Here is a 26,999-nt window from a genome sequence, read left to right on the forward strand (position 1 = left end):
TCCTCTTGCATTAATACTTTCAGGATCAAATAATTATTAACCCTTTCATGCAGAGTTTTTTTTTTTTTTTTCTGCCTGCTCCTCACTCCTTGTTGCTTTTTTGTTTTTACATGTTGTCCAGGCTTGTTTTTTGCATTTTAGTCCCGTACAAATTTTATGCTAGTAATGTACCACAATGCTCTGCATGGCATAAAAACATTCCTTATTCCACTCATGAGGTTTCACCTTCTTCCTTGTATTCTTAGGTGGCAAGGGCTCTTCTTTGCTGTCTTTGCTCAACTAGTCATTCAGCTAAACTGCCTCATTGTTGTCATTCGCATACGAGCCAAAATTCATCAACAGTTCCTGGATATATTCATCCATCAAGGCACGGACGCACCTGGCACGCTTAATCACAATGGCTACAGTGTTCTGGAGCATTGCTGCACTGCTGTGATGAGAACAATACGACGTGGTGATGATGATGATAATGTGGATCTATAAACATCCGTTCAATTTGTTGTTTGAATTTTGCCAAGCAAGTGCTATATGTTTACGCGGCCTCTCTATTGACAGTCAAGGTGCCTGTAATATTTCTTTTTTTCACAAGTAGTATCACGAGTGGCAAGGAATGAGTTAAACACGAGTATACTCGGAAGTAGAAGGGGGTGTGCGTGTAGGGTATCACGAGTTACCTTGGGAATGGCAGTGAAAGGGTTAAACAAATGAAATTATGAAATAATTGTTAAGTAATTACCAATTAAGCATAACTTATATGTTGACATCAAGGAGCTAAGAGCTTACTTCTATCTCTGCCTGAAGTATGTGGCACTATGTGGACTTCATAAGTAAAATATAATAATCTCACTCCCAAAGTAATGGCTAGTGCAACCTATGCGCAACAGTAGTGACACTGGGTACAAAGGCACAATACTCTCTGCAACAAGCCTGGAAATGAAAAAAAAAAGCTATGCACTGCTGTTATGTGTTAAATGTGAGATGCTTATGCTCTTCCGGTGTCTATAATACTTTTTGTCAAAGAGGGTCTCAGAGATTTCTGAAACTCTACCAAACTTGAAGTTCTGTCCTGACAAATGAGACATGGCTTAGTGCAAACATGGACAGGTTAGAAGTGAGACCACACGTCCATGTCTCTGCCCTAGTTGTTTGTGCTGTTAAACCATGTCTCATTTGTACGCAGACCAACTTGCCCAGTTTTCCGTCCTCCAGAAGTTTTTGTCCCGACGTTGAGAAGCACAACAGAGGCACAGAAAGCATTTGAAGTGTTGCCATCTCTACCAATAGTTCTCTGTGGATCAACGCTATTGACCAGCAACCTTAAAAGACATAGCTAAAGGAGAAAGTTATTTTACTTGCTTTCAAAATTGAGACCACGATTTCAGGCATTTCATAGAGGCACTGATGCAGTTTACTTGGCAGATGTCGTGCTTTCAGTTATGATTCTGCCAACATGCAGATTCTGCCAATTACAGTAACTTTGTAACTTCCATTTCCAGAAGATGCCTTACTTCAACAAGCTAAGTAAGTCAGCCACCCCTTCAATTCTTACTCTGCAGTACTTTTAAAAGAGCTTTACAAATTTTGGATGCCACAGAAAAAATTGTTCGCCCCTGCTTGTGACAGCATCGAAAATCGAAACTGGTAGGTGGCACTTTTTTTTTTTTTTTTTTACACAGCTTATTTAACAAACGTACCTGTATCCCTCAATGTAACACATTTCAAGGCCAATAAACTGAACTAAAAAAGAAAGGTAGTGAATAATCATCACCAGTGCTTTGCATGCAGATAAAAGATAGCACCTTCTCAAACATAGGGCGTAGCCGAAGAGCCACAGTGGTGATGAAGCTTCCAACATCTTGCGGGTCAGCGTGTGACAGCAGTGTCGTAAGTCCATTGATGGCTTCCAGCATAATCTTTTGTTCTGTGTCATCTTTGTCATCCAGGCCGCTGATCATGGCTGATAAGACTGTGCCCGAGTAACGGTGAACCTGCGTTGGACAAATATTCACAATGTGCCTTACAAACTCTGTGAGGTCCTGGCACTTTTTCTGGGTGGTGGCCTCCAAACTCGTCCTACCCCAGGTTGCATCTGAGCAACAACACATTTAAATACTGGGCACAGTAGAGTCAGCTAGGTATGATCAATAAGGTAGCATTGGGGACAAAAAGAAAAAAAAAAAAAATGAATGTGTACGTGTTGGTAGTTCGGCTTCACAATGACTGTCCATTAGCATAGTAATAAAGGAGCATCCTACGTGCACATAGCTAAATGCTGCTGTGTCAGCTGCTTGAAAAACCAGGTGACATGCGTTTGCCAACACTGAAAAAAAATGCATGCTTTACAACATTTGTGAAGCATGCAAATGAATTTGAATGCTGTAATGTGGGATGAAAGTTAAAATTATGGCCTGTGACGTTAGGAATTTGCCTACACACATCTATAAGCACCAAAATGCAGCATTCAAAAGTCTTCCTGGTTTTCTCGCCCACTTCAAGAAAATACTCCAATTTTTTACTTTTCTTTGAGACAAACATGCCCTCCATGTCCTCCCTTTGTTAAAAAGAAAATGGCCAGCATGACAAAAAAGTAAGGCCAGCAACTCCTACTTCCAGAAGAGGCGAGCGAGCATCACCACTCAGTAGCAAGCAACCGCTGCATTGCATGCAGGTAGTGCAGCCAGTGAAGACAGTTTGCATGTAAACACATAAACTACGGAGAATAGAAAGCTTCAAGTTTAACAGTCCAAGACTGGCATATATTTTAGCATGCTTACAAGGATGCATGATGCTCTATGTGCTAAAATAATTATGATGATTTGTATGATTTATTGTCCCGAAGTGACTCAGACAATGAGGGACACCGCAGTGGAGGGCTCCGGTTAATTTCGGCCACCTGGGGTTTTTTAACGTGGGCTGACATCACACAGTACACAGGCACCTAAAGTTTCGCTTCCACTGAAATGCAGCCACCATGGCTAGGATCGAATCTGGGTATCCTAGTTCAGTAGGCGAACGCCCAACCACTGAGCCACTGAGGCAGGGCAGTGTGTGCTCAACTGATGAGACCAATGATACACTGCTCTTTCATAACAGCAGTATGGAAAGGCCAATGGTAACTTTTTTTATCAATACTATTTTGGTGTATTGCTAATTAATAAAAAGTACTACTGAAGGTGGTCATTTTTCAATTTTAAATATCTATTTTCAATTATTTTAGAATCAGAATGCCCGACTATTTCTAGTTCTGTTAGTGCCTATATCTATGAACCCTAGTAACGATGCAACAAGCCTGAACTAAATCTAAAAGCAGAAGCATATCTAGCAGCCTAATATCAGAAGCAGAGTGACAGGTAGACGGAATCAGTTAATCCAAAGCTAGTAAGAAAAACTCGGCCAAGTTCAGTACTTTGACAGCTGAAGGCAGTGGACAAACAAAAGACAGCTCTAGCACAACTTGCAGGCATAGGTAAGTGCATGGGGCCATGCCACTGCAGCAATGCAATATACAATCACAGGTTACAAAATAGCCAGGAGTGCACAAATCCAAAAATATTCTGATGAGTTTTATGTTACAAATTGTGTGCATCCATTGACGTGCGTATAGTGTAAGTGCTTTTATGACGACCTACACAAGAAACAAGATGCATGAAATGCAATGTAATAAATGACACAAACAAACGAAATCATCAGGAGGAATGCTCCCCTTTCTGTAATATCATGCGGTCATTATCTTCGAGTAAATACACAGATTTACTGGAATCCCTGAAGGTTAAGTAAAACACATCACTGCAGTTTCACTGCCACAAATGCTACCCAAACTGTGCAAGATACTGTGCACCATGCTCTAGGGGTACACACTCTTCTGACAAGATATCAGAGCATGCATCATATTTTGTTGTCATTATCTTTAAAGGGTAAAGAAAGGTGCTAGTGGTCCCTTGCCAAAAGAGGCCCTTAAGATAACCCAAACTCATATTAGCGTGTGCATAACTTAGTAGCCACTTTCCCTAAAAATAAGAGGCTGAAAACACCTCCTAACTACTGCCAGCGATAATAACTGCTAAGCCTGAAATTCTTTTCAGAGAGGAGTGCAGAGGACTACACCGAAAGCCACTTGCAGGTGCACAAGTTATACATGGGAGTAAAATGTATAAGGCATACCAAATGCAATAAGCATCAGTACAACATAAAACAGTGGATAAAAAAAAAGCAAATGATGAGCAGGGGCCACAAGACAGTAAAGTGAAAGGAAACCAGAGCCTTTGCTCCCTTTTTTTTTTCAATCCTGCATCAAAAGCTGTAGGCAAACATCGTGCTGAAAAGCGGTAATGGCATGAAAACTTCCCCAATGAATTTGATGCTTGCAGCTGCTAGCAAAACAGAGGGCAAAAATGCTGCAGCAGTGTATAAGGCGGCAAGCGTGCTACGGGTGGAAACGTGGCTGCTGAGCGATGAGCACTGCGAGACAACTTACCCCCACCGTCCGCAGTTCCCCTAATCCATGCTTCCAGGTTAAAATGCCAAAAGCAGAGAAAATAGACGAGCATAGGAAGGAATTCAGTAAGGTAAGAAAAATGAAAGAAATCCTTAAAATTGGCTACTGTGTGCCTGTGTTTGTTTTCGCCCCTTTATGAGGCCAGCAACCATATTCAAACAAAGAAAACAGCAAATTTTAATTTAGTTAGGAGAAAAAATATCTGCCAAATGGGCAACACTATTAGAAGACTACAAGTTAACCTTAAATAAAACCAATAAAGCAAATTTTAGGAGAAGACTATGTTTTTGGTGGATCACAGGTGGCCCTTAGAGAATCCTAAGCAGATAACCAAGGTTACTGCAGCACTTTCCTATTACAGCCCCACGGCCCTCTACCCTCCTTCATTAACATTCCTTCCCTTAGCCAGAGGACAGCTTACAATAAAAGAGAAAAAGACAAGGCTTTTAATTAGTCCTGTAACTTTCTTTCCTCTTCTCAGCTAGCACCAGCTAGGCGCTAGATAGCATTCAAGTCCACATAAAAAAAATTGAAGTTGACCTTTGATGTGGAAAACATGTGTTTTCTGTGATGCCTCAAAGCACCCAACATAACACAACCCAACATAGCATTTTCATAACGTCGTGATGAAAATGCGCTCAAGTTTTCACATTTCTATGAGTACCTGCCTGGTGTCAAGGCTTCAAGAAAGGCAAGGAACATCTCAAGAGAACATGATAAAGCAAGAGAGCAAAACAAGCTATCTTGACTTCACAAATTTCTTGCTTAACTGCGTAACATTCCTCCCGATCCAAAACTGCTCTTAAAATTCATTCTTCATGCTTAAATTCTTATCATGCAAGCGTTAAAATTTTTGCTTGCACATACTCTTTAAAGAAAGAAAAAGGTTTTATACAGATGACAGACACTACATTATAACATGCCTCTTAAATAATTAGCAAGTAAACCTGTTGAAGGTGTTTTCAAAACATTCACTACTGCTGCATTATATTGTCCAGATCCAGGTTCAAGATGTATTGCTGAGAATGCTGTGCATCAAACTTCTCTCAGCTTGTGTGCAGCCTCACTTTTCCATCACAGCAGTAAAACTGTTCCAACTTTACATAGCTGTATTTTCAAAGAAGCTGATATCAGGGCATTTCAGCGGATTTTAAGTGATTGCTACTATTTGCCAAATCCTTAAATATACAGATGGCAATAGTGGGTGAGAAGTATCAAAGTAAGTACAGCTAGATTGAGACACACATTGGTCACATCCAAAAACCTTTGTACCCAACACAATTAGCACTTATTACGGTCACTTCATTCATCACACAACTCGCTTTTATTCAGCAATAAGCGCTGTTCTTATGGGACCCATGTTCTCCTTCAACTCGTTACATTTTCCTCCCTTATGGCTATTAACAACGGTCCCACTAGAAGCTTAAAGGATGAATGAAAACTAGGGCCAATGCAGGCATGCATTAGATGGTTGGTGGCAGCTGTTTGTGCACCTTCTGGTTTGAGACCGCTCTTCATTCTGTGTTTGGCTGCCGCTGCTCTCATCTCATAGGCTATACGTATAGGTGCTGTATCCTTTTAGTAAATCCAAAGTGACGTCATTTTCCTCATTTATTTTCTTTTGTACTGCTCAGAAGGTAGGGGCTGCAACACATCCAATCAAGCATACAGGAAATATGACAGGTCATCCCTCAATGATATTTTTAGTGGGTCCACAAAATCCGTACCATTAAAAAGATTTTATTAAACTAATGCCTTTCAAATGCTATATGCCAATATATGCAAATTTTTCATAACATGATGGGTATAGCAATGTTTTATAGCGTGATGGCATTTTGCAAACAATAATGCACACAATATGAGCTGTAAAATGCATTCTACAGTCGAACCCGGATATTTCTAATTTTGGTTATATCGAACTCATGGAATATCCCCTTGAAAATCCCATGTAAAAGTATAGAAAAGCTGCGTCGTATATCGAACTCAATTTCACCGGTCATTCGATATATCGAACTCCACACCACACATTGGACGGTGCGCCTTCCCCAAAGACTATCGCATCATCGGCCGTTTGCCGTGTTACATTTTTAAGCCACGCGCGGAAAGATTGAGAACGCACAGTTCAGCGACGGCTGGTCTAGGGCAGTGCTGCACCCTTTCCCCAAAGGCAATCGGGTGATCGCTGCCACGCGCTAGCACGTGATGTTTGTAAGCCATGTGCGTGGTGGTGCAGCAGTGGTGTTCAGGAGAGGTGTAAACACGATAGAGCGAAGCGCAATGATGTACCCACTCTTCTGCCGCGCTTTATCTCTCCCCTTCCTCTCTCTTTTCCGGTTTTCGTCCGCAGCAGCACACACTACGCACGCGCGGACAAGCCAGCTCAGCCAGTGGCAGACGCTTTCTCAAGTGTGTGTTGTGAACGCTCTGCGTGCGGCGGCTGACATGTGATGTGCGTCCATGGAACGTTTCGTGTCGTCGTGCTGCACATGCAGGGCTGCGGGCACAGAAGCAGCAGTTTTTTTTTCTTTATTTTTTCTTTTTGCGGGAGTCGTTCATCCTTGCAGTCGCGATGATCGTGTGTCAGGCGTATGCTATGACGGCTGTGGACGTTAGGAAGCCGCAGTCTTTTTTTTTTTTTTTTTTTATTGTCGTCAGCAGAACCGAAAACTGGGAGAGTTGGTGAATGTTCAACATTATGTACAGTGCGAAAAACGAAGACAGGGGAAGAAGCACGCAAACAAACAAGCGCTTGTTTGTTTGCGTGCTTCTTCCGCTGTCTTCGTTTTTCGCACTGTACATAATGTTACTTGTCATGCTGAACGTGCGGCGCAGCGTAAGCCATGGCGGCTGCGGACTGTTTTTTTTTTTTTTTTTATATAGAGTCGCCCATTCTTACATCTATCAATCAACGAAAGCAAGCGGTCAGCTGCGATCATGACACTGACTTTTAGAACTGTTTTCTTCAAACGGCATTTGAAGTTATCACGCTTCCAATGAGTCTGTGGCTGTGGACTCCGCCTTCCCCAAGTGCGGCATGATAAATCGAACCAGGCTTATGCAATCAAGTCATCACGGGCACTCTGCCAAGTTTGCTCCCTATCACCGCTGGATCTATCAAACGCATGGTCAAAAGATAAACACGCCCTGACGTTATCGCTGCGTAGCATCTTGGCGCGCTGCCAATAAATGCGCTGTGGATGCAATGGTTGAAACTTCAACGGAGGGACGCGCTTCCGAGTGCCGTTTTTTTTTTTCATATTCTTGGGGGCAAAGGGGGGCTTCATTATGCAAGTGGGTTGATTACGCAACAAATACCATATCATTTTTCACGATCCCAAGTGGCGTCTCAAGCCGATTTCTATATATTGTAAAAGAAGGCTAGGTCGAGACGGCGAGGTCGTGACGGCAAGGACAGCGAAGCCTTGTCTAGCGTTTTAATCCGATCACGAACCCAAGCGCGCGCCGGAGTCGGCGCCGCGGGACGATGATGATGGTATGTACAAATGAAAGAAGAAGATCATGGCATGTACAAATGAAAGAAGGTCCACAGAAGGCTCACACAATCTGCCCGGGGGGTCGGAAGCGGCCTGCCTGGCCGCTCCTAATTAACCGATGTACCGCGGCGCACAAACGGTTTCAAGCGAGAAACATGAACAATTTCAGTTCCACGGTGGCGTCGATCGGCTGGGGGATCAACAGGCGTGACTTTGTAGTTAACTGGTGAAGTTTGGCTGATGATCTCGTAGGGACCAAGGTAGCGGTGGTGGAATTTGTCACTAAGGTCAGGGGTGCGCAGTGGTGTATAAAGCAGTACTTCGTCACCGGGACGATAAGAGACCACGCGATGCGTAGAATCGTAGCGACACTTGCGGTCTTCCTGGCACGCTGCTGTGTTTAGGCGGGCAAGATGACGGCATCTGGCCACACGAGATAAGAACTGGGTAGGTACTGATGTGGAGTAGTCGGGCGTAGAGAAGAAAGAAGTGTCGAGAATTGTAGTGGGAGGACGGCCATAAACGAGGAAAAAGGGAGAATAACCGGTAGTCCGCTGTACTGCTGTGTTATAGGCGAAAGTGACGAATGGTAGAATAGTGTCCCAATTTCGATGGTCCGGTGTGATGTACATGGAGATCATATCCGATAAGGTGCGGTGAAATCGCTCAGTCAGCCCGTTAGTCTGGGGATGGTAGCTTGAGGTAGTCTTATGAAGGGTGGATGACGCGTGAAGAACTTCGGCAACGACTGCCGATAAGAAGGCCGTCCCGCGGTCACTTAGGAGTACCCGAGGAGCGCCATGACGTAATACAATTGATCGCAAAAAGAAATTTGCTACTTCTTGAGCGGAACCAGTTGGTACAGGTGCTGTCTCAGCGTAGCGTGTAAGGTGGTCGACAGCTGTTATGATCCAATGGTTACCCCCATCGGAGAGAGGTAGGGGACCATATAAGTCGATGCCGACTACGTCGAATGGCGTGGCGGGACAGGGAACAGGTTGTAGAAGGCCAGCGGGTGAAGAAGTCGGCCGTTTGCGACGTTGGCATAGAGGGCAGGATGCGACGTATTTGGCAACGCTGGACGATAGGCCAGGCCAAAAGAATAGTTTTTTCACGCGGTCGTAGGTTTTCTCAACCCCAAGGTGACCTGCAGTAGCGTCATCGTGGAGAGCCGCCAGTATACGTTGACGAAGCACACGCGGCACGACTGGTATCCAGCGAGTTCCATCAGGGCAATACACGAAGCGGAGTAGGATGCCATCTTCGAGCTTGAAATTGCGAAGTTGTCGGCGAAGCCGAGCATTGGGTGGGTCCGAAGCGCCAATAAGGCGGTCGATGATGGGACGGCAGTAGGCATCGGCTAATTGCTGTGAGCGGAGAGCGTGTTTGTTCTCTGAGTCGTCAAATGAAATTGTTGTGATATACGTCAGGGAAAAAGATGGTCGGCTGTGGTCATAGGTGGAAATGCATTGGGAAGACAAACAGCAAGCCGATTCCGAAAGTGGACAGCGAGAAAGAGCGTCAGCGTCTTGGTGTTGGCGACCCGATTTATAAATGACGTCAAAATTGTATTCCTGCAGGCGTAGAATCCAACGGCCAAGTCGGCCTGTCAAATTTTTGAGCGAAGACAACCAGCAAAGAGCATGGTGATCGGTCACAACTGTGAAGTGCCGACCGTATAGGTAAGGGCGAAACTTTTGGACAGCCCAGACGACGGCAAGGCACTCCTGTTCGGTAATAGTGTAGTTTTTCTCAGCTGGAGTCATAGTCCGACTGGCGAAGGCAATCACTTTCTCACGAGAAGTTGCATCGCGCTGCAGAAGTACAGCGCCAAGACCGATACCACTGGCATCAGTGTGCAGGATGGTTGGAGCGCTGTCACTAAAGTGGCCAAGGACAGGGTCTGATGTGAGGGCGTGCTTCAGGTTATTAAAAGCAGCTTCGCACTGTTCAGTCCACACGAAAGGGCTGCGTGCTTTAAGTAGTTGATGAAGTGGAGCAGCAATACTTGCAAAATTCTTTATAAAACGCCGGAAATAAGACGCCAGGCCGAGAAAACTGCGCAATTCTGTAGTTCGTTGTGGACGAGCAAATTTCAAGACCGCGACGATTTTTTCAGGGTCTGGACGAATGCCGTCATGGCTGACTAGATGTCCCAATATTTTAATTTCCTTCTGTGCAAAGTGGCACTTCTTGGTGTTGAGCTGAAGGCCCGCTGAAGCGAGACACGTGAGGACCTCATCCAGGCGCGTGAGATGGTCGTTAAAAGTTGACGAAAAGATGACAATGTCTTCCAAGTAACATAAACAGGTTCTCCATTTTAGGCCACGAAGCACAGTATCGATCATCCTTTCAAATGTAGCTGGTGCGTTACAAAGTCCGAAAGGCATAACATTAAATTCGTAAAGGCCATCGGGAGTTGCGAAAGCGGTTTTTTCTTTATCGTCCTCGTGCATAGGTATTTGCCAATAACCTGAGCGGAGGTCCAAAGTCGAGAAATATTCGGCGCCTTGGAGAGAGTCAAGGGCGTCATCAATTCTTGGCATTGGGTATACATCTTTGCGGGTAATTTTGTTGAGTGCGCGGTAATCAACACAAAAGCGTACCGAGCCGTCCTTTTTTTTAACTAACACTACTGGGGAGGACCATGGACTTGTCGAGGGATGAATAATATTGCGATAGAGCATGTCATTTACATTTTCTTCAATTACCTTTCGTTCAGAGAGGGAAACCCGATAAGGCCGTCGGCGAACGATAGAGTTACCTTCAGTAATGATGCGATGGTGCGCAACACTTGTCCGTCCCAGTGGTGGGGAAGTGGCATCAAAAATGGCTTGGTGTTGTCGAAGCAATGTCAGCAGTTCTTGGCGTTGGTTCGGCGTGAGGTTAGGATTAATAGCCTTTGTGAGAACAGAAAGAGAGACGTCTGTCGAAACGCGGTGCTGAGGCTGAGGGGCGGTGAGCACCATCAAGGACAAAGGTTGAACATCCACCTTGCAGGGGAGAGAAGTTCCTTTTCGGAGCACGAGGGATTCACGTGAAGTGTTAGTGGCCGCTACTGTCGCTGAGCCGTTGCAGAACCTCACAAGACTAGACGGGAAGGCGATACCGCGTTCAAGATGACGATAAGATGGTGCGATGAGTACGTCCCCGTCAGCGATGTGGTCAGAAACAACGGTAAGCAGTTTTTCGCACTGAGGAGGCAGAACAGTATCAGCGGCGGCAACGAGGGGATGATGTCGTTCAGAAACTTCACATGAAAAATCGCTGTCTGTCATATGGATAACACGGTCGCCACAAGAAATTAAGGCCGAAGCGGTTGACAAAAAATCCCATCCAAAAATCATCAGATGCGCACATGGAGAGAGCACAGCAAACTGCACATGATGGCGGACGCCGTCAATAACAACTCGGACGGTGCACTTTGCTAAAGGGCGCAAAGGGACGTCATTGGCTCCACGGAGTTCAGGCCCATCATATGGTGTCGTAACTTTTCGCAAACGGTAGCACAAATCAGCGTGAATGACAGAAATTGCAGCCCCTGTATCAATCAATGCTTCAACCGGTAATCCTTCAGCGAAAACAGAAATCACATTATACGGGCGATCTGGAGGACTTTTGGTAAGTTTGCAGGCTGCAGTTTGACCTCCGGAAACTGCAACGCTTAGTTTTCCGGATGGCGGGCAGGGAGAGTAGTTGCGGGTCGGAGAGGGGAAACTGAGCGGCGGTATGGGGATATGGACCGACGTCGGGATGCATGGGTTCCACGAGGCTCAGACGAGGATTCTGGAGGTGGGGATGATCTTCGAGGTGGGCTTGGAGTAAACCGGCGTTGATAATATGACGTTGGAGGGATGTCACTTTCAAAGGTATCGTAACCACGGCGCTCATTCTGGAGGCGGCGACGACAGACGCGGGATATATGTCCTCTAATGCCACAGTAATAGCAAATTGGTCGGGAGGGGCGCCAAGGTGCGTAATAGGGTGGCGCAGGTTGAGCCGTCGCTATTGCATTGACGTGATTGTAGGTTGGTGCCGATCGAGGCGGGGGAACTAAAGGAGGGGGGGATGCTGCGACGTGCGCGTAAGTCGGTACTGAGCGGGGTGCCGGAGGGCCAGATGTCATAGGTTCGGTGATTGTTGCCAGCTCTTCTTTGATGATGCTGCGGAGACCTGCGTCATTAGATGTTGCGGAAGAGTGATCGCACCCGTGTCGACAGACAGGCTTGAGGGCCTGGAGCTCCTCGCGGATGATGGCTCGAATAAGTGCCCGCAGGTCGAGATCAGCATAGGTCGGGCCAGTAGCGTTGGCGGGCTGCAATCGGGAAGACTGCAGCTGCTCGATGCGTTGGCAGGTCGTAATAATGGAATCAATAGTTGAAGGATTCTGAGCAACTAGGATGTTATATGCCGTAGAATTGATTCCTTTCAAGACGTGGTGTACTCGTTCATGTTCCGCCATGGTGGGACTAATACGCCGGCAGAGTGCAAGTATGGCCTCTATGTAAGACGCATATGACTCATCAGGATCTTGACGGCGTGAAGCGAGCTTGGTCTTCGCGATCTCAGTCCGAACTGCCGGGTCGGCGAAGTACTGTCGGAACTGCTGTTTGAAGGTGGTCCAGTTAGTTGTGTGGGGCTCGCGGTTGATGAACCAAGTCCTGGCGACCTCAATAAGGTAGAAAGAGATGTTGAGAAATTTCAGAGCATCGTCCCACCGGTTGTAGGCACTGCAGCATTCGTAGGTGTCAAGCCAGTCATCGACGTCTTCGTCGCGACGACCAGCGAACAGCGGCGGGTCGCGCTGTCGTGTGGGCACAGTCGAAGGGGGTGGTGCAGCCGAGGTAGAGGGTCCGGCTTGTTCGTGGGTACTGTCGGTAGACATAGCGATGGCGGCAGTTGCCAAACGGCGACCGGAACGTAGCTCCAGCGAGAGGCAGGGCCCAAGGCAGCAAGGGGATCAAATTTCGCCTCCACCACTTGTAAAAGAAGGCTAGGTCGAGACGGCGAGGTCGTGACGGCAAGGACAGCGAAGCCTTGTCTAGCGTTTTAATCCGATCACGAACCCAAGCGCGCGCCGGAGTCGGCGCCGCGGGACGATGATGATGGTATGTACAAATGAAAGAAGAAGATCATGGCATGTACAAATGAAAGAAGGTCCACAGAAGGCTCACAATATCGAATTATCGATACAGTCAAACCCGGTTATATCGAACCCGGATATATCGAACTCACAGAATATCCCCTTGAAAATCCCATGTAAAAGTACAGGAACGTCGCATCATATATAGAACTCAATTTCATCGGTCGTTCAATATATCGAACTCTGTACCACGCACTGGAAAGTGTGCCTTCCCCAAAAACGATCGCATCACCCTTGGCCGTTTGCCGCGTGACGTTTTCAAGCCACGCGCGGAAGGAATGAGGGAACAGTTCGGCGACGGCTGGTCTGGGCAACGCTGCGCCCATTCCCCAAAGGTGCGCGCATCTGCAGTTATCCTTTCCCGCGCGCCAACACATGACGTTTGCAAGCCATGTGCGCGGGTGTGCCCATCCTTTTGCCGAGCTATTTCTCTCCTTCAGCACGAGCTTACGCAGGCGTCAAACCAGCTCAGCCTGTTTTCAGACAGACGTCAGACGCTTTCTCCTGCGTGTGTTGCGAACACTCTGCGCACGGCGGCTGTCGTGGCTATGGCGCCTGTGGACGTTAAGAAGCGGCTAATCTCTCCCTCTCTCTCTCTTTTTTTTTTGCGAGAGTCACTTATTCTTATCGCTGTGCTGTTTGTGGGGCGTAGCGTAAGATATGGCCGGCTGCGGAGGTTAAAGAGCAGCAGGTTTTTCTTTTTTTTTTTTGTAGGGGGGGGGGGAGTCGTTTATCCTTTCACGTATGAATCAACGAAAGCACGCGGTCAGCTGCGATTATGACGCAGCGATCATGAAGCGTGTCGTGATAAATAGAACCAGGCTTTGCAATCAAGCCATTGCGGGCACTCTGCCAAGTTCGCTCCCCGCCACCGCAGGAGCTATCAAAAGATAAACGCGCCGCCCCGCGCGGCGCCGTGACGTTATCTCTGCGCAGCATCTTGGCACGCTGCCAAGAAATGAGCTGTGGATGAGACGACCGAAACGGAGTGGCGCGCGCCATCGACATGCAGCGAAAACACTCACGATTTCTGCCGCGGCGACACAGAAACCTTGTTCCGCGCTCGAGCGGCGAGAGGGATGCAGTTTGGAAATTTTTCGCTCTGTCGCTGCCGCTCCTGGCTGAGATCGCTCAATCGCTTGCATGTGAGCGAGCTGGCCTTAATGCTTTTTTTTTTCTTTTTCCAAATTCTTGGGTGCAAGAGTGAAGAGTGGGTTGATTACGCGACAAATACGGTATCGTTTTTTTCGCATCGTAAGTGCCGTCACAAGCCGATTTCTGTATATCGAATTATCGATATATCGAACTATTTCGCGATCCCCTTCGAGTTCGATATATCCGTGTTCGACTGTATATCGAACTATTTCGCGATCCCCTTCAAGTTCGATATATCTGGGTTCGACTGTACCTTAAAAGTATTATTAAAAATGCTGCACTAATGTGAAGTGCTATGAGTTGAAAACCTTAGCGCACCAATGCCTGGTTCGAGCTGCCAGTCTCACCGAATGGAGGCCCAAGGGGAGGTGAAGTAATGACCAATAATAGAGCCTACTAAGAAAACATGGCAAAGGTGAAATTCACTTCAGTATCCCTTTAAAGCAACATCCAGCAGAATCTGAAGAAGTTGAGAATATAAGGCCGTTAAGCATAGCAATGTATGAAGCTGGGCTGACTGCAGAGATATAATTTTGCATAGGCTCACGTTACTTATAAATTTAAGTGTACACTGCCTATTTCTTTGAAAACTATGAATTTAATGAAGGAATTCAGCTTGAAAAGATAAACTTGTTGCAAAAGAAAAGAGAAATATTGGCAAGTGGCACAGTAGTCTGCAACAGCAGAAAACATAAAGCCAAAGTGAAATGTCTACATCAAAATGAAATTTTCAAGGTTCAGAAATCAACCTCTACACTAAGACATCAATCAATCAGAAAACATAAATAAAACAAAGAAGCACTGCAGTAATACAGATTGAACAAACTTAGGGCTATGTGATTTGCTGGTGTGGTACACATAATATTCAGACACAAGATGAGCACAGTTTTTCAAAAAGAGTGCAAATCTTCAAAAAACTTTGAGAACTTTGAGTTTAGCTGCTTCACTTATGAAAATTACAGTAAAGCCTTGACTATGTGACTTTGGTTTTTCTTAGTGCCACAAGCATGCCCTGGTATGTACAGTAGAACCCGGTTATATCGAACCCGGATATATCGAATTTTGGTTATATCGAATTTTGGTTATATCGAAGTCACGGAATATCCCCTTGAAAATCCCATGTAAAAGTATAGGAAAGCCGCGTCGTATATCGAACTTCATTTCACCGGTCGTTCGATATATCGAACTCCGCACCACGCACTGGAAAGTGTGTTTTCCCCAAAGACGATCGCATCACCCTTGGCCGTTTGCCGCGTGCCGTTTTCAAGCCACGTGCGGAAGGAATGAGAGGGGACAGTTCGGCGACGGCTGGTCTGGGCAGCGCCGCGCCCATTCCCCAAAGGCGCGCGCATCTGCAGTTATTGTTTTCCGCACGCCAACACATGACGTTTGCCCATCCTTTTGCCAAGCTCTCTCCTTCAGCACGCGCTACGCATGCGCCAAGCCAGCTCAGCCCGTTTTCAGACAGGCGTCAACGACTTCTCCAGTGTGTGTTGCGAACCCTCTGTGCGTGCGGCAGCTGAGGTGGCTATGGTGCCTGCGGACGTTAAAAAGCGACAGCTCTCTCTTTTTTCCTTTTTTTTTTGCGAGTCATCCTTTTTTATCGTGCTGTTCGGATGTTAAGAAGCGGCAGTTTTTTTTTCTTTCTTTTTGCGGGAGTCGTTTATCCTTACATGTATGAATTAACGAAAGCACGCGGTCAGCTGCTGCGATCATGACGCCCGCCCCAAGCGCGGCGTGATAAATCGAACCAGGCTTGTGCAATCAAGCCATCACGGGCACTCTGCCAAGTTCGCTCCCCGCCACCGCAGGAGCTATCAAAAGATAAACGCCCCCGACGTTATCGCTGCGCAGCATCTTGGCACGCTGCCAAGAAATGAGCTGTGGATGAGACGACCGAAACGGAGTGACGCCGCGCCATCGACATGCAAGCGAAAACGCTCGCGATTTCTGCTGCGGCAACACAGAAACCTAGTTCAGAGCTGCCGCGGTGGCTCGAGCAGCGAGAGAGACGCAGTTCCAACAAGTTTGAAAATTTTCGCTCTGTCACTGCCGCTCGTCCCTGAGATTGCTCAATCGCTTGCATGTGAGCAAGCTGGCCTTAACGCTCTTTTTTTTTTTTTTTCAAATTCTCCGTGCAAAAGTGCAGGGTGGGTTCATTGTGCGAGTGGGTTGCTGACACGACAAATACGGTATCGTTTTTTGGCATTGTAAGTGCCGTCACAAGCAGATTTTTGTATATCGAATTATCGATATATTGAACTATTTCGCGATCCTCTTCGAGTTCGATATATCCGGGTTTGACTGTATACAGTCAAACCCGGATATGTGGAACCCAGATAATTCGAACTTTGATTATATCGAACTCACGGAGTATCCCCTTGAAAATCCTTTATAAAAGTAAAGGAAGGCTACGTCGTATATCGAACTACAATTGCACCGGTCATTGGATATATCGAACTTCATACCAGGCACTGGAAGGTGCGCGCCTTCCCCAAAGACAATCACATCACCCTCGGTCGTTTGCTGCATGACGTTTTCAAGCCACGCACGAAGGAATGAGAGGGGACAGTTCGGTGACGGCTGGTCCGGGGCAGGGCCGCACCCTTTTCCCAAAGGCGCGCGCATCTGTGGTGATCATTTGCCGCGCGCCAGCATGCGAAGTTTGCAAGCCATGTGCGTGAAAAAAAGAAGGGAAACTGGTTTGGCAACAGCCATTACGGAGCAGACGTAGCCAATGCAGCCATGGTGTTCGGGAGAGGGGAAACAACACGATAGAGCGAAGTGCAACGGTGTGCCCCAGGAGGTTATATAGAACTTCTGGAGTGGAGGCGGTGCGTGAAAAGTGAAGCCGGCGTCCGCCATCTTGCAAGGGGCAAGAAGGAGGTATCGCCAAGAGGCCCTTCCATATATAACATCCCATTTGCAGCTCTACACTGCTTTGCACTTGTCTGGATATCTTCACGCTCTTTTGGATCGCATGGAATAAAACTTCAGCTAAAAATGTTCTGAAAAAAAAAAAAAAAAAAAAAGTTTATATATTAATGAGCAGCATTATTGAATCTTACGGCACAGCGCATTTATACATATATTATGGTGAGGCTACCCCAAAAAAACATAATGTGTATAAATGTGCTGTGTTGATTATGTCGAGTATAAGAGCCTCAAGAGTTAATTCGTTGAATAGCTTATGCCGTGTATAACTGCACTAGACTTGTCTCAATTGCCATCAGTAATAAAATAAAATAAATAAAAATAAATAAATTAGCTTTTTGTATTAAATTCAACTTTTCGCTACAGCATCAAGTCATATATCGTTGAATAGCTTGTATCGAGAACGAGATATTGCATTATAAGATTTGCTGGTATTAGCTAATGAGCTTCAATTAGGTGATTTCATTAACAATTGAACTTTAGGCTACAAGATCAAGTCATATATTGTTTAAAAGGCCTTTACGAGTAGACTTCAAAATCAAATGGTAAACTACGCAAAATGATGTAAAACCGAACTAACGCGGGTCTCGCTCCGCTAAAATAAACACGTGATAGAAGCGAAACTTTCTCAACGTTTACGGAATCACAGTACGTAAGGAGTGCTAAGGACTCCCGATATTTTTTTTTTTTTACCACTTAAAAGAAACTAACATCTGGCGTTGGGTGCGTACTCTCGGCTAGCTATTGGCAGAAACATCTGGAAGACACGATCATTTGTTTCTTTTCTGCACTTCATAATTTATGTAGCATCATCATAACACTTTTAAAGCTTATAACATTTTTTATTAAAAGGCTGCCATTTTTTCCCATAGTGCTATCCAAAAGAGTTTGAAAGATGTCGCGCTAGTTCTAGAAGTCGCAGTGTTAATATAGTTTTCAAATGCTATTAATGTCATTAAAGTAACAGACTTAGTTGCTTCAGCGTTGGTAATTCAGGCAATGAATGCCGCATATTTGGACAGAAAATTTTCATACTGTGAGCGAAGCATACGTGCCGCAATTCAGATTTAAGGGCATATTCTCATCCCGAAACAGTGTTCGTCAACTGTGTGCTCTAATTTTGAAACTCAATTTATGGATGTGCTATGTGCACCGCAGCGCAGAAATGTTTTTCTGTCCAAGAAGCAGTGACAAAATCTGTAGAACATTATAATAGCTCGGCCCCGATTACATCCACTCTTATCACAATGCAAGGCGTATGAAACAAGAAATTGGAAGTCTAAACAATGAATTTTGACGACAAGATGATTTCATTAAGATTTTCTTAAATTCACATGCGCGCAAGTGCTCGCGAAATGAGCGCGATGCGCTTTCACTGGCCAGCGCCACATGCTTTTTGCCCCTTGCAACAGGGCCACCGCTGGCTCTGCCGGCGTCACCCGCTCGCATCGGCGTCTATGGGGAAACGCCACTCCAGAAGTTCTATATAACCTCCTTGGTGTGCCCATTCTTGTGCCAAGCTTTCTCTCTCCCTTCCTCTCCTCCTGGTCTTCGATCGCAGCAGCACGCACTACGCATGCGCCGACAAGCCAGCTCAGCCCGTGGCAGACAGAACGTCAGACGCTTTCTCCAGTGCGTGTTGTGAACCCTCTGTGCGTGGCGGTTGATATGCGATGCGCGTCTTGTGTCGTCGTGCTGAGTGTACAGCATAGCGTAAGCAATGGCAGTTGCGAAAGTTAAGAAGGGGCAGCTTTTTTTTTTTTTTTTTTGCGAGAGTTGACCATTCTTGTCATGGTGAACGTGCGGCATGGCGTAAGCCATGGCTACTGCGGACAATAAGAAACGGCAAACTCGTTTTTTCTTTCTTTTGCGAGAGTAGTCCATCTTTATCGTCGTGCTGGACGTGCGGCGTAGCATAAGCTATGGTGGCTGCGGATGCTAAGAAGAGGCAGATTTTTTGTTTTGTTTTGTAGTTGTTCTTGCGAGTTGTCCATCCTTGCATCTATGAATCAACGAAAGCACGCGGTTAGCTGTGATCATGACACCGGCTTTTAGCACTGTTCGTTTCAAACAGCATTTGCAGCTATCACGCTTTCCGATGATTTTGTGGCAGCGTACTCCGCCCGCCCCAAGCGCGGCATGATAAATCGAACTAGGCTTGTGCAATCAAGTCATCACGAGCACTCTGCCAAGTTCGCTCTCCGCCACCGCAGGAGCTAACACCAAAAGTATAGTCAAAAGATAAACATGCCATGACGTTATCACTGCGCAGCATCTTGGCACGCTGCCAATAAATGAGCTGTGGGTGCGAAAGCCGGAAGGGAGGGACGCACCCCCGACTGATGTTTTATTTTTTCAAATTCTCTAAGGCAAAAGTGGAGCGTAGGTTCATTACGCGAGTGGGTTGATTACACAACAAATATGGTATCATTTTTCCCGATCGCAAGCGGCGTCTCAAGCAGATTTCTGTATATCGAATTGTCTATATAGTATCAAACTATTTAGCAATCTCCTTCAAGTTCGATATAGCCTGGTTCGACTGTAATAAATAGGATGTATATTCTACACCTCAGTTTTCCACTGCCTGTCTATACGGTCTGAAACAGACTGCTCTTAAAGTGGCAATAGAGTTGGTAGAAGGATGAGAACAAAAGTCCTGCAGATGTAGTAACCCTGACATGCAGGTCTTACCAGATGTCCCTCAGAACGACCCAGGTGGGCCAGGCTCCGCAGGCAGAGGCGGCGTACAGCAAGGCTGGGATCAGCCAGGGAGCCTAGCAGGTGACTCATGAGCGGCTCAGCCAGCAAGGGTGCACCCTCGAAGGGCTGGCTTAGCAGCTCAGCAAAGAGTGCCAGCACTGCTAACCGCTGGGCCTCCAGGGGGTTACCACCAAGCCGGTTCTGCAGGCCAGACACCACACCTGCCACCTGCCACGGGCACTGCTGGCACAACAAGCTGCGCCACAGGAAGAAAGTGCATCACAGCTCAGAACCAGCCATCACTCAACACTACAGTAAAAGCTCGTTAATTCAAACTTCACAGGACTAGGAAAACAGCTCGAATTATCCTATGTTTGAATTATCGAATGGCCTCAAAAAGACCGACAAGAACCATTTGCATTACGGTGGATTTGCCATATTTACTCCTGTAACGAACCGCTCGCATAATGAACCCACCCACCTCCGATTTTTGCTTAAGAACTTAAAAAAAAAAAGAAAACAGAAGCCGTCAGTCGTTAGTGCATCCTTCTGTTTCGCTCCTTCACAGTCCACAGCGCATTTCTTGGCAGTGTACCAAGATGCTATGCAGCGATAACATCACTGTGTATTTGCCTTTTGACGCTAGCTCTAGCAAAGAAGGGAAGCGAACTTGGCAGAGTGCCAGCGCTTGTCCGGTTTTGTAAGCCGCATTTTCAGTATGTTTGCTTTATCATATGCCATGGGCGATTGGGGCGGGCGCCGTCTACTGACATTCAATTACTGGAACACGCGGTAGCACCAAACGCCTTTTGAAGCGAATGAATCTAAAGCTCGGCATCACAATCGCAGCTGACCGCATACTTTCGTTGACGACTGATAGCTGGAAGAATGGACAACTAGCAAAAAAATAAGTAAATAAAGTTTTTCCTGCGTAATTCGTAGCGAGCGGCCGTCCGACGTCATAGCTTTTCATGGGCATTGGCTGGGACCGCGCCGACAGTGCTTATCCATATTTCCGAATTAACAGGGTTCGAATTAACAAACATTTAGCAGCGAGCTTCGGAGGTTGCACGTTAGAAAGATCAGGCAGCCGCTGCTGCGGCCGCCAACCCCTACCCTCCGACACTGCCAGCCACCACGCCGGTCATGGCGCCAATTAGGCTTTACCCACTCTACCACGGTTTTACAAGGTTTCATCTTCTGTCCCCATTTTGGATGTGCAGAGCTAACTATGCCGGTCTTTCGTGGAGCTGTTCATTCATTTTTTTTTTTTTTGGCCACGTGCTGTCCGCCAAGCCGCAGAGACAAGGCGGCACGTAGTTCGAATTTCTATAGGGGTACAGACTCGCATTCAAATTAATGTTTTTTTTTTCTGTACACAGATCTCTATGGAGCTTGGCCGAACTAAGTAGTGTAGTTCGAATTATCCGAAAATTCGAATGACTGAGGTTCGAATTAATGAGCTTTCACTGTATTCCCTTTAAAAGGGGAAGATAAAAGGTCACTCTAAAATGTTACAGAATATATGACATCACTTATCTCCTGACATTAAGATTAACAATAGTGCAATAAAGGTGTCATCTATACAGCAGTACACACACAACAGCAGGTTGTAACATGGACCAATTACAGCCGAACCCAGATATATCGAACTTGAAGAGGATCGCAAAATAGCTCGATATATCAATAATTCGATATACAGAAATCTGCTTGAGACTCACTTGCGATTGTGAAAAATGATACTGTATTTGTCACATAATCAACCCACTTGCATAATGAACCCCCCCCACTTTTGCCCCCAAGAATATGAAGAACCAAAAAGGCATTCGGAAGTGCGTCCCTCTGTTTCGACCGTCGCATCCACAGCGCATTTATTGGCAGCGCGCCAAGATGCTACGCAGCGATAACGTCCAGGCGTGTTTATCTTTTGACTATGCGTTTGACAGATCCAGCGGTGACAGGGAGCGAACTTGGCAGAGTGCCCGTGATGGCTTGATGGCAGCCTGGTTCGATTTATCAAGCCACGCTTGGGGCAGGCGTAGTCCACTGCCACAAAATCATTGGAAGTGTGATAGCTGCAAATGCTGTTTGAAGCGAACAATGCCAAAAGTCGGTGTCATGATCGCAGCTAACCGCGTGGTTTCATTGATTCATACTAGATGTAAAAATGGACGACTCTCGCAAACAAACAAAAAAAAAAGCTGCCACTTCTTAATTTCTGCAGCTGCCATGGCTTACGCTGCGCCGCATGTTCAGCACAAGTAAGGACGACTCTCGCAAAAGAAAAAAAAAAAAAAAAAAAGATTGCTGCTTCTTAATGTTCACAGCTGTCATAGCATACGCTACGCTGCACGTTCAGCAGAATGGCAAGAATGAACGACTCCCGAAAAAAAAACTGCCACTTCTTAGTGTCAGCAGCCGCCGTAGCTTACGCACATTCAGCATGACACAAGACGCGCATCGCACATCAGCCGCCGCGTGCAGAGCGTTCACAACACACACTGGAGAAAGCGTCTGCCACGGGCTGAGCTGGCTTGTCCATGCACGCGTAGTGTGGGCTGCTGCAAACGAAGAACGGGAAAGAGAGAGGAAAGGGAGAGATAAAGCTCGATAGAAGAGTGGGCACACCCCTGCGCTTCCCTCTATCGCGTTTTTCCCCTCATGGCTTGCAAACGTTACGTGCTGGCGCACTGCAGCGATCACCGCAGATGCGGGTACCTTTGGGGAAAGAGCATGACGCCGCCCTAGAACAGTGGTCGCCGAACTGTGACCTCTCATTTCTTCCCCGCGTGGCTTGAAGACGTCACGCAGCAATGGCTGAGGGCGATGCAATTGTCTTTGGGGAAGGCACACCGTCCAATGCGTGGTGTGGAGTTCTATATATCGAACAACCTGTGAAATTCAGTTCGATATAAGACGCACCTTTTCTGTACTTTTACATGTTTCAAGAGGATACAGTCGAACCCGGTTATATCGAACCCGGATATATCGAATTTTGGTTATATCGAACTCACGGAATATCCCCTTGAAAGTCCCATGTAAAAGTATAGGAAAGCCGCGTCATATATCGAACTCAATTTCGCCGGTCGTTCGATATATCGAACTCCGCACCACGCACTGAAAGTGTGCCTTCCCCAAAGACGATCGCATCACCCTTGGCCGTTTGCCGCGTGACGTTTTCAAGCCACGCGCGGAAGGAATGAGAGGGGACAGTTCTGGACAGCGCCACGCCCATTCCCCAAAGGCGCGCGCATCTGCAGTTATTGTTTCTCGCGCGCCAACACATGACGTTTGCAAGCCATGTGCGTCGGTGTGCCCATTCTTTTGCCGAGCTCTCTCCTTCAGCACGCGCTACGCATGCGCCAAGCCAGCTCAGCCCGTTTTCAGACAGACGTGGGACCCTTTCTCCAGCGTGTGTTGCGAACCTTCTGCGCGCGGCGACTGACGTGGCCATGGCGCCTGCAAACGTTAAGAAGTGGCAGCTCTCTCTGTGTTTTTTTTTTTTTCTTTTGCGAGAGTCATTCTTTCTTATCGTTGTGCTGTACGCGCGACGTAGCATAAGATATGGCGGCTGCGGACGTTAAGAAGCGGCAGGCTTTTTTTTTTTTTTTTACGGGAGCCGTTCATCTTTGCATGTATGAATCAACGGAAGCACACGCCGTCAGCTGCTGCGATCATGATGCGATGCCGCCCCAAGCGCGGCGTGATAAATCAAACCAGGCTTGTGCAATCACGGGCACTCTGCCAAGTTCGCTCCCCGCCACCGGAGGAGCTATAAAAAGATAAACGCGCCCTGACGTTATCGCTGCCCAACATCTTGGCACGCTGCCAAGAAATGAGCTGTGGATGCGACGACCCAAACGGAGTGATGCGCGCCATCGACATGCAAGCGAAAACGCTCGCGATTTTCTGCCGCAGCGACACAGAAACCTTGTATTGAACTGTCCCGGTGGCTTGAGCGGCGAGAGGGACGCAGTTCCAACAAGTGAAATTTTTCGCTCTGTCGCTGCCGCTCGTTGCTGAGATCGCTCAATCGCTTGCATGTGAGCGAGCTGGTCTTAAAGCATTTTTTTTTTTTTTTCAAATTCTCGGGTGCAAAAGTGGAGAGTGGGTTCATTATGCGAGTGGGTTGATTACGCGGCAAATACGGTATCGTTTTTCCGCATCGTAAGTGCCGTCACAAGCCAATTTCTGTATATCAAATTATCGATATATCGAACTTTTTCGCGATCCCCTTCGAGTTCGATATATCCGGGTTCGACTGTATTCCGTGAATTTGATACAACCAAAATTCGAATTATCCGGGTTCGAATTCGAATTTTGGTTATATCGAACTCACGGAATATCTCCTTGAAAATCCCATGTAAATGTATAGGAAAGTTGCGTCGTATATCGAACTCAATTACACCAGTCGTTCGATATATCAAACTCTGCACCGCGCATTGGACGTGCGCCTTCCCCAAAGCCGATTGCACCACCCTTGGTCGCTTGCCGTGTGACGTTTTCACGTTTTCAAGCCACGCGCGGAAGGAATGAGAGGGCACAGTCCGGCGATGGCTGGTCTAGGGCAGCACCGTGCCCTTTCCCCAAAGGCACGCATCTGCGGTGATCGAATCAGCTCGTGACGTTTGCAAGCCATGTGCGTGAAGGAACGAGAGGGAACCAATGCAGCCGTGGTATTAGGGAGATGTGCCCAAGATGTGCGCAAGGATGTGCCCACTCTTCTGCTGAGCTTTATCTTTCCCCTTCCTCTCTCTTACCCAGTCTTCGTTCGCAGCAGCACGCACTACGCATACGCGGACAAGCCAGCTCAGCCAGTGGCAGACACCTCTTCAGTGTGTGTTGTGAATGCTCTGCACGTGGCAGCTGACGTGCGATGCACTTCTCGTGTTGAGTGTTTGAACGTGCGTAAGCCCGCAAGCTACAGCGGCTGTGAACGCTCGGAAGTGGCAATTTTGTTTTTTCTGTGAGAGTCATTCATCCTTGCCATCGTGCTGAACGTGCGACGTAGCATAGACTGTGGCGGCTGCGGACGTTAAGAAGCAGCAATTTGTTTTTCTTTTGCGAGAGTTGTCCTTGTCGTGCTGAACGTGTGACGCAGCGTAAGCTATGGCGGCTGCAGCAATGTTTTTTTTTTTTACGAGAGTTGTTTATTCTTGCATCTATGAATCAACGAAAGCACGGGGTCAGCTGCGATCATGACACCGGCTTCTAGCATTGTTTGCTTCAAACAGCATTTGCAGCTATCACGCTTGCCAATGATTTTGTAGCAGTGGACTAAGCCCACCCCAATCACGGACCGGGGGACGCTTGTACCCATTTTTACCGGTGGGTATCTGGCGGCGGGTTTCGAACGAACCACCTCCCGCAGCAGAGACTGACGCCCAAACCACTAGGCTTGTGCAATCAAGCCATCACGCGGGCACTCTGCCAAGTTCGCTCCCTCCCATAAAAGGATCTATGAAAAGTATAGCCAAAGATAAACACAAGGTGAAGTTATCGCTGCGCAGCATCTTGGCACGCTGCCAATAAATGCACTGTGGGTGTGACGGTCACGGAGAACGCGCCACTGAACACTTTTTTCTTTTTTTTAATTCTCGGGGGCAAAAGTGCGGAGTGAGTTCATTACGTGAATGGGTTGATTACGCTACAAATACAGTACCGTTTTTCACGATCGCAAATGACGTCTCAAGCAGATTTCTGTATATCGAATTATCGAACTATTTCGCAATCCCCTCTGTGTTTGATACATCCGGGTTCGACTGTATATAAGCTTGTCATAATGTATACACACTTTAGAAATCCAATTAAGATTGAAGCGGTCCTCTATCCTAATTTTTCCAATCTACAGGCTTTTTCCGAAGTGTAAAGAGAAAAAATTTGTATAAAGAAGTTCTTCATGTGTGCTGTCATGAACGTACCGGTACGTTTTCTTGCTTCCCCCCCACAGTGTCACCAATGTACCAGTATGTTCTCTACATGCCTTCAAAACTTCGCGCCTGAGCGCGAAGCTGGCGTCCTTGGACAGGCTGCGCCATTTGTCAAATCTTTCTACAAATTCATATTTTCGCCCCGCATTGTGTTGACACGTATATATGTACTGAAGAGTATGGAGCGACCACGCCCATAGAACTGAGAGTTGAGCTAGATGATGCATTATTTTTTTTAAATACACAGCGCAACAAACAGTCTACTCGCTTGTCCTATGTTTGTTGTGCTGTGTATTTAAAAAAAAAAAAAAAAAAAAAACAACTTCGAAGCTAACTCACCCAGCCAACACAGTAATCGAGTCGGGAAAGACCTCATCTTGCTCCATGCTATCCCAATGGCCATCCTTTTCCATGGAGGTCACTATTTCTTCTTGGCCTGCCCGCTTCAGGAAGGCCTCAAAAGCTTGAAGTGCACATCTGTAACAAAATCAATACAATAAGAGTCTATGCATTAATATATAATTATGCCACACCTTAAAGCAATGAAAAAAAAAAAGTAAAGCTATATGGAATGCATGCATGACAAAGTGGAATACAAGTTACATGCTTCCCATCTTTCCTCTAGCTGAAACTTTGCACTACAGCCAAAATGACAAAGCATACAAAAGAAGCATCTTGACGTGCACACCGTAGTGGGAAGAGCTTGGTGCCAGCTGCTGAGTCTTGCTTGCTGCTGCTGCCGTTCGCTCGAAAAGGGCTGACCGAGTTGACACCAACATAGCTGGCTGCAGTCAACAGAATAGCCGAGAAAACCTGGCCAAAGGCCTCTTTAGCACAGGCTTCCATCTCGGGAGTGTTGAAAATCTCCTGAAGGGCACAGATAGCCTGCAAGTAAGAGAACACAGGCTATTCCAACAGCTTGCAAGCGCTTGCTTAGCATGGCACTAATCCAAACCAATGCCCTAAAGTATACTGCAATCTTATACAACTGCTGGGCTATAAGCATCTAGCAGTTCAGTATACTTCCGAACATATCACAAAACAAAATTTTACCCACTCGAATGTATAAACACAGCAAGAAATGGGTTAAATGACGCAATAACCAGCTTTATGCAGTACACCGAGAAAATGTTGCATAAAATGTAGCA

The 26,999-nt window shown here is 46.6% G+C and overlaps 1 protein-coding gene across 2 annotated transcripts in view; it reads right to left on the minus strand.

The window, feature by feature from the left end:
- Positions 1–26,999, minus strand: part of c11.1 (maestro heat like repeat family protein c11.1) — a 147,570-nt gene that overhangs the window by 8,614 nt on the left and 111,957 nt on the right. For both annotated transcript variants that reach the window (XM_084589156.1, XM_084589154.1), the window contains 4 exons: positions 26,540–26,736; positions 26,191–26,328; positions 19,913–20,177; positions 1,800–1,988 (listed from right to left, as the gene is read on the minus strand). In XM_084589156.1, coding sequence (XP_084445282.1) covers positions 1,800–1,988; positions 19,913–20,177; positions 26,191–26,328; positions 26,540–26,736 — 789 coding nt within the window. The remainder of the gene's footprint in view (positions 1–1,799; positions 1,989–19,912; positions 20,178–26,190; positions 26,329–26,539; positions 26,737–26,999) is intronic.

Source organism: Amblyomma maculatum, chromosome 1 (assembly GCF_055883805.1).
Source record: "Amblyomma maculatum isolate TAMU_Amacu chromosome 1, ASM5588380v1, whole genome shotgun sequence".
NCBI classification, from domain to species: domain Eukaryota; kingdom Metazoa; phylum Arthropoda; class Arachnida; order Ixodida; family Ixodidae; genus Amblyomma; species Amblyomma maculatum.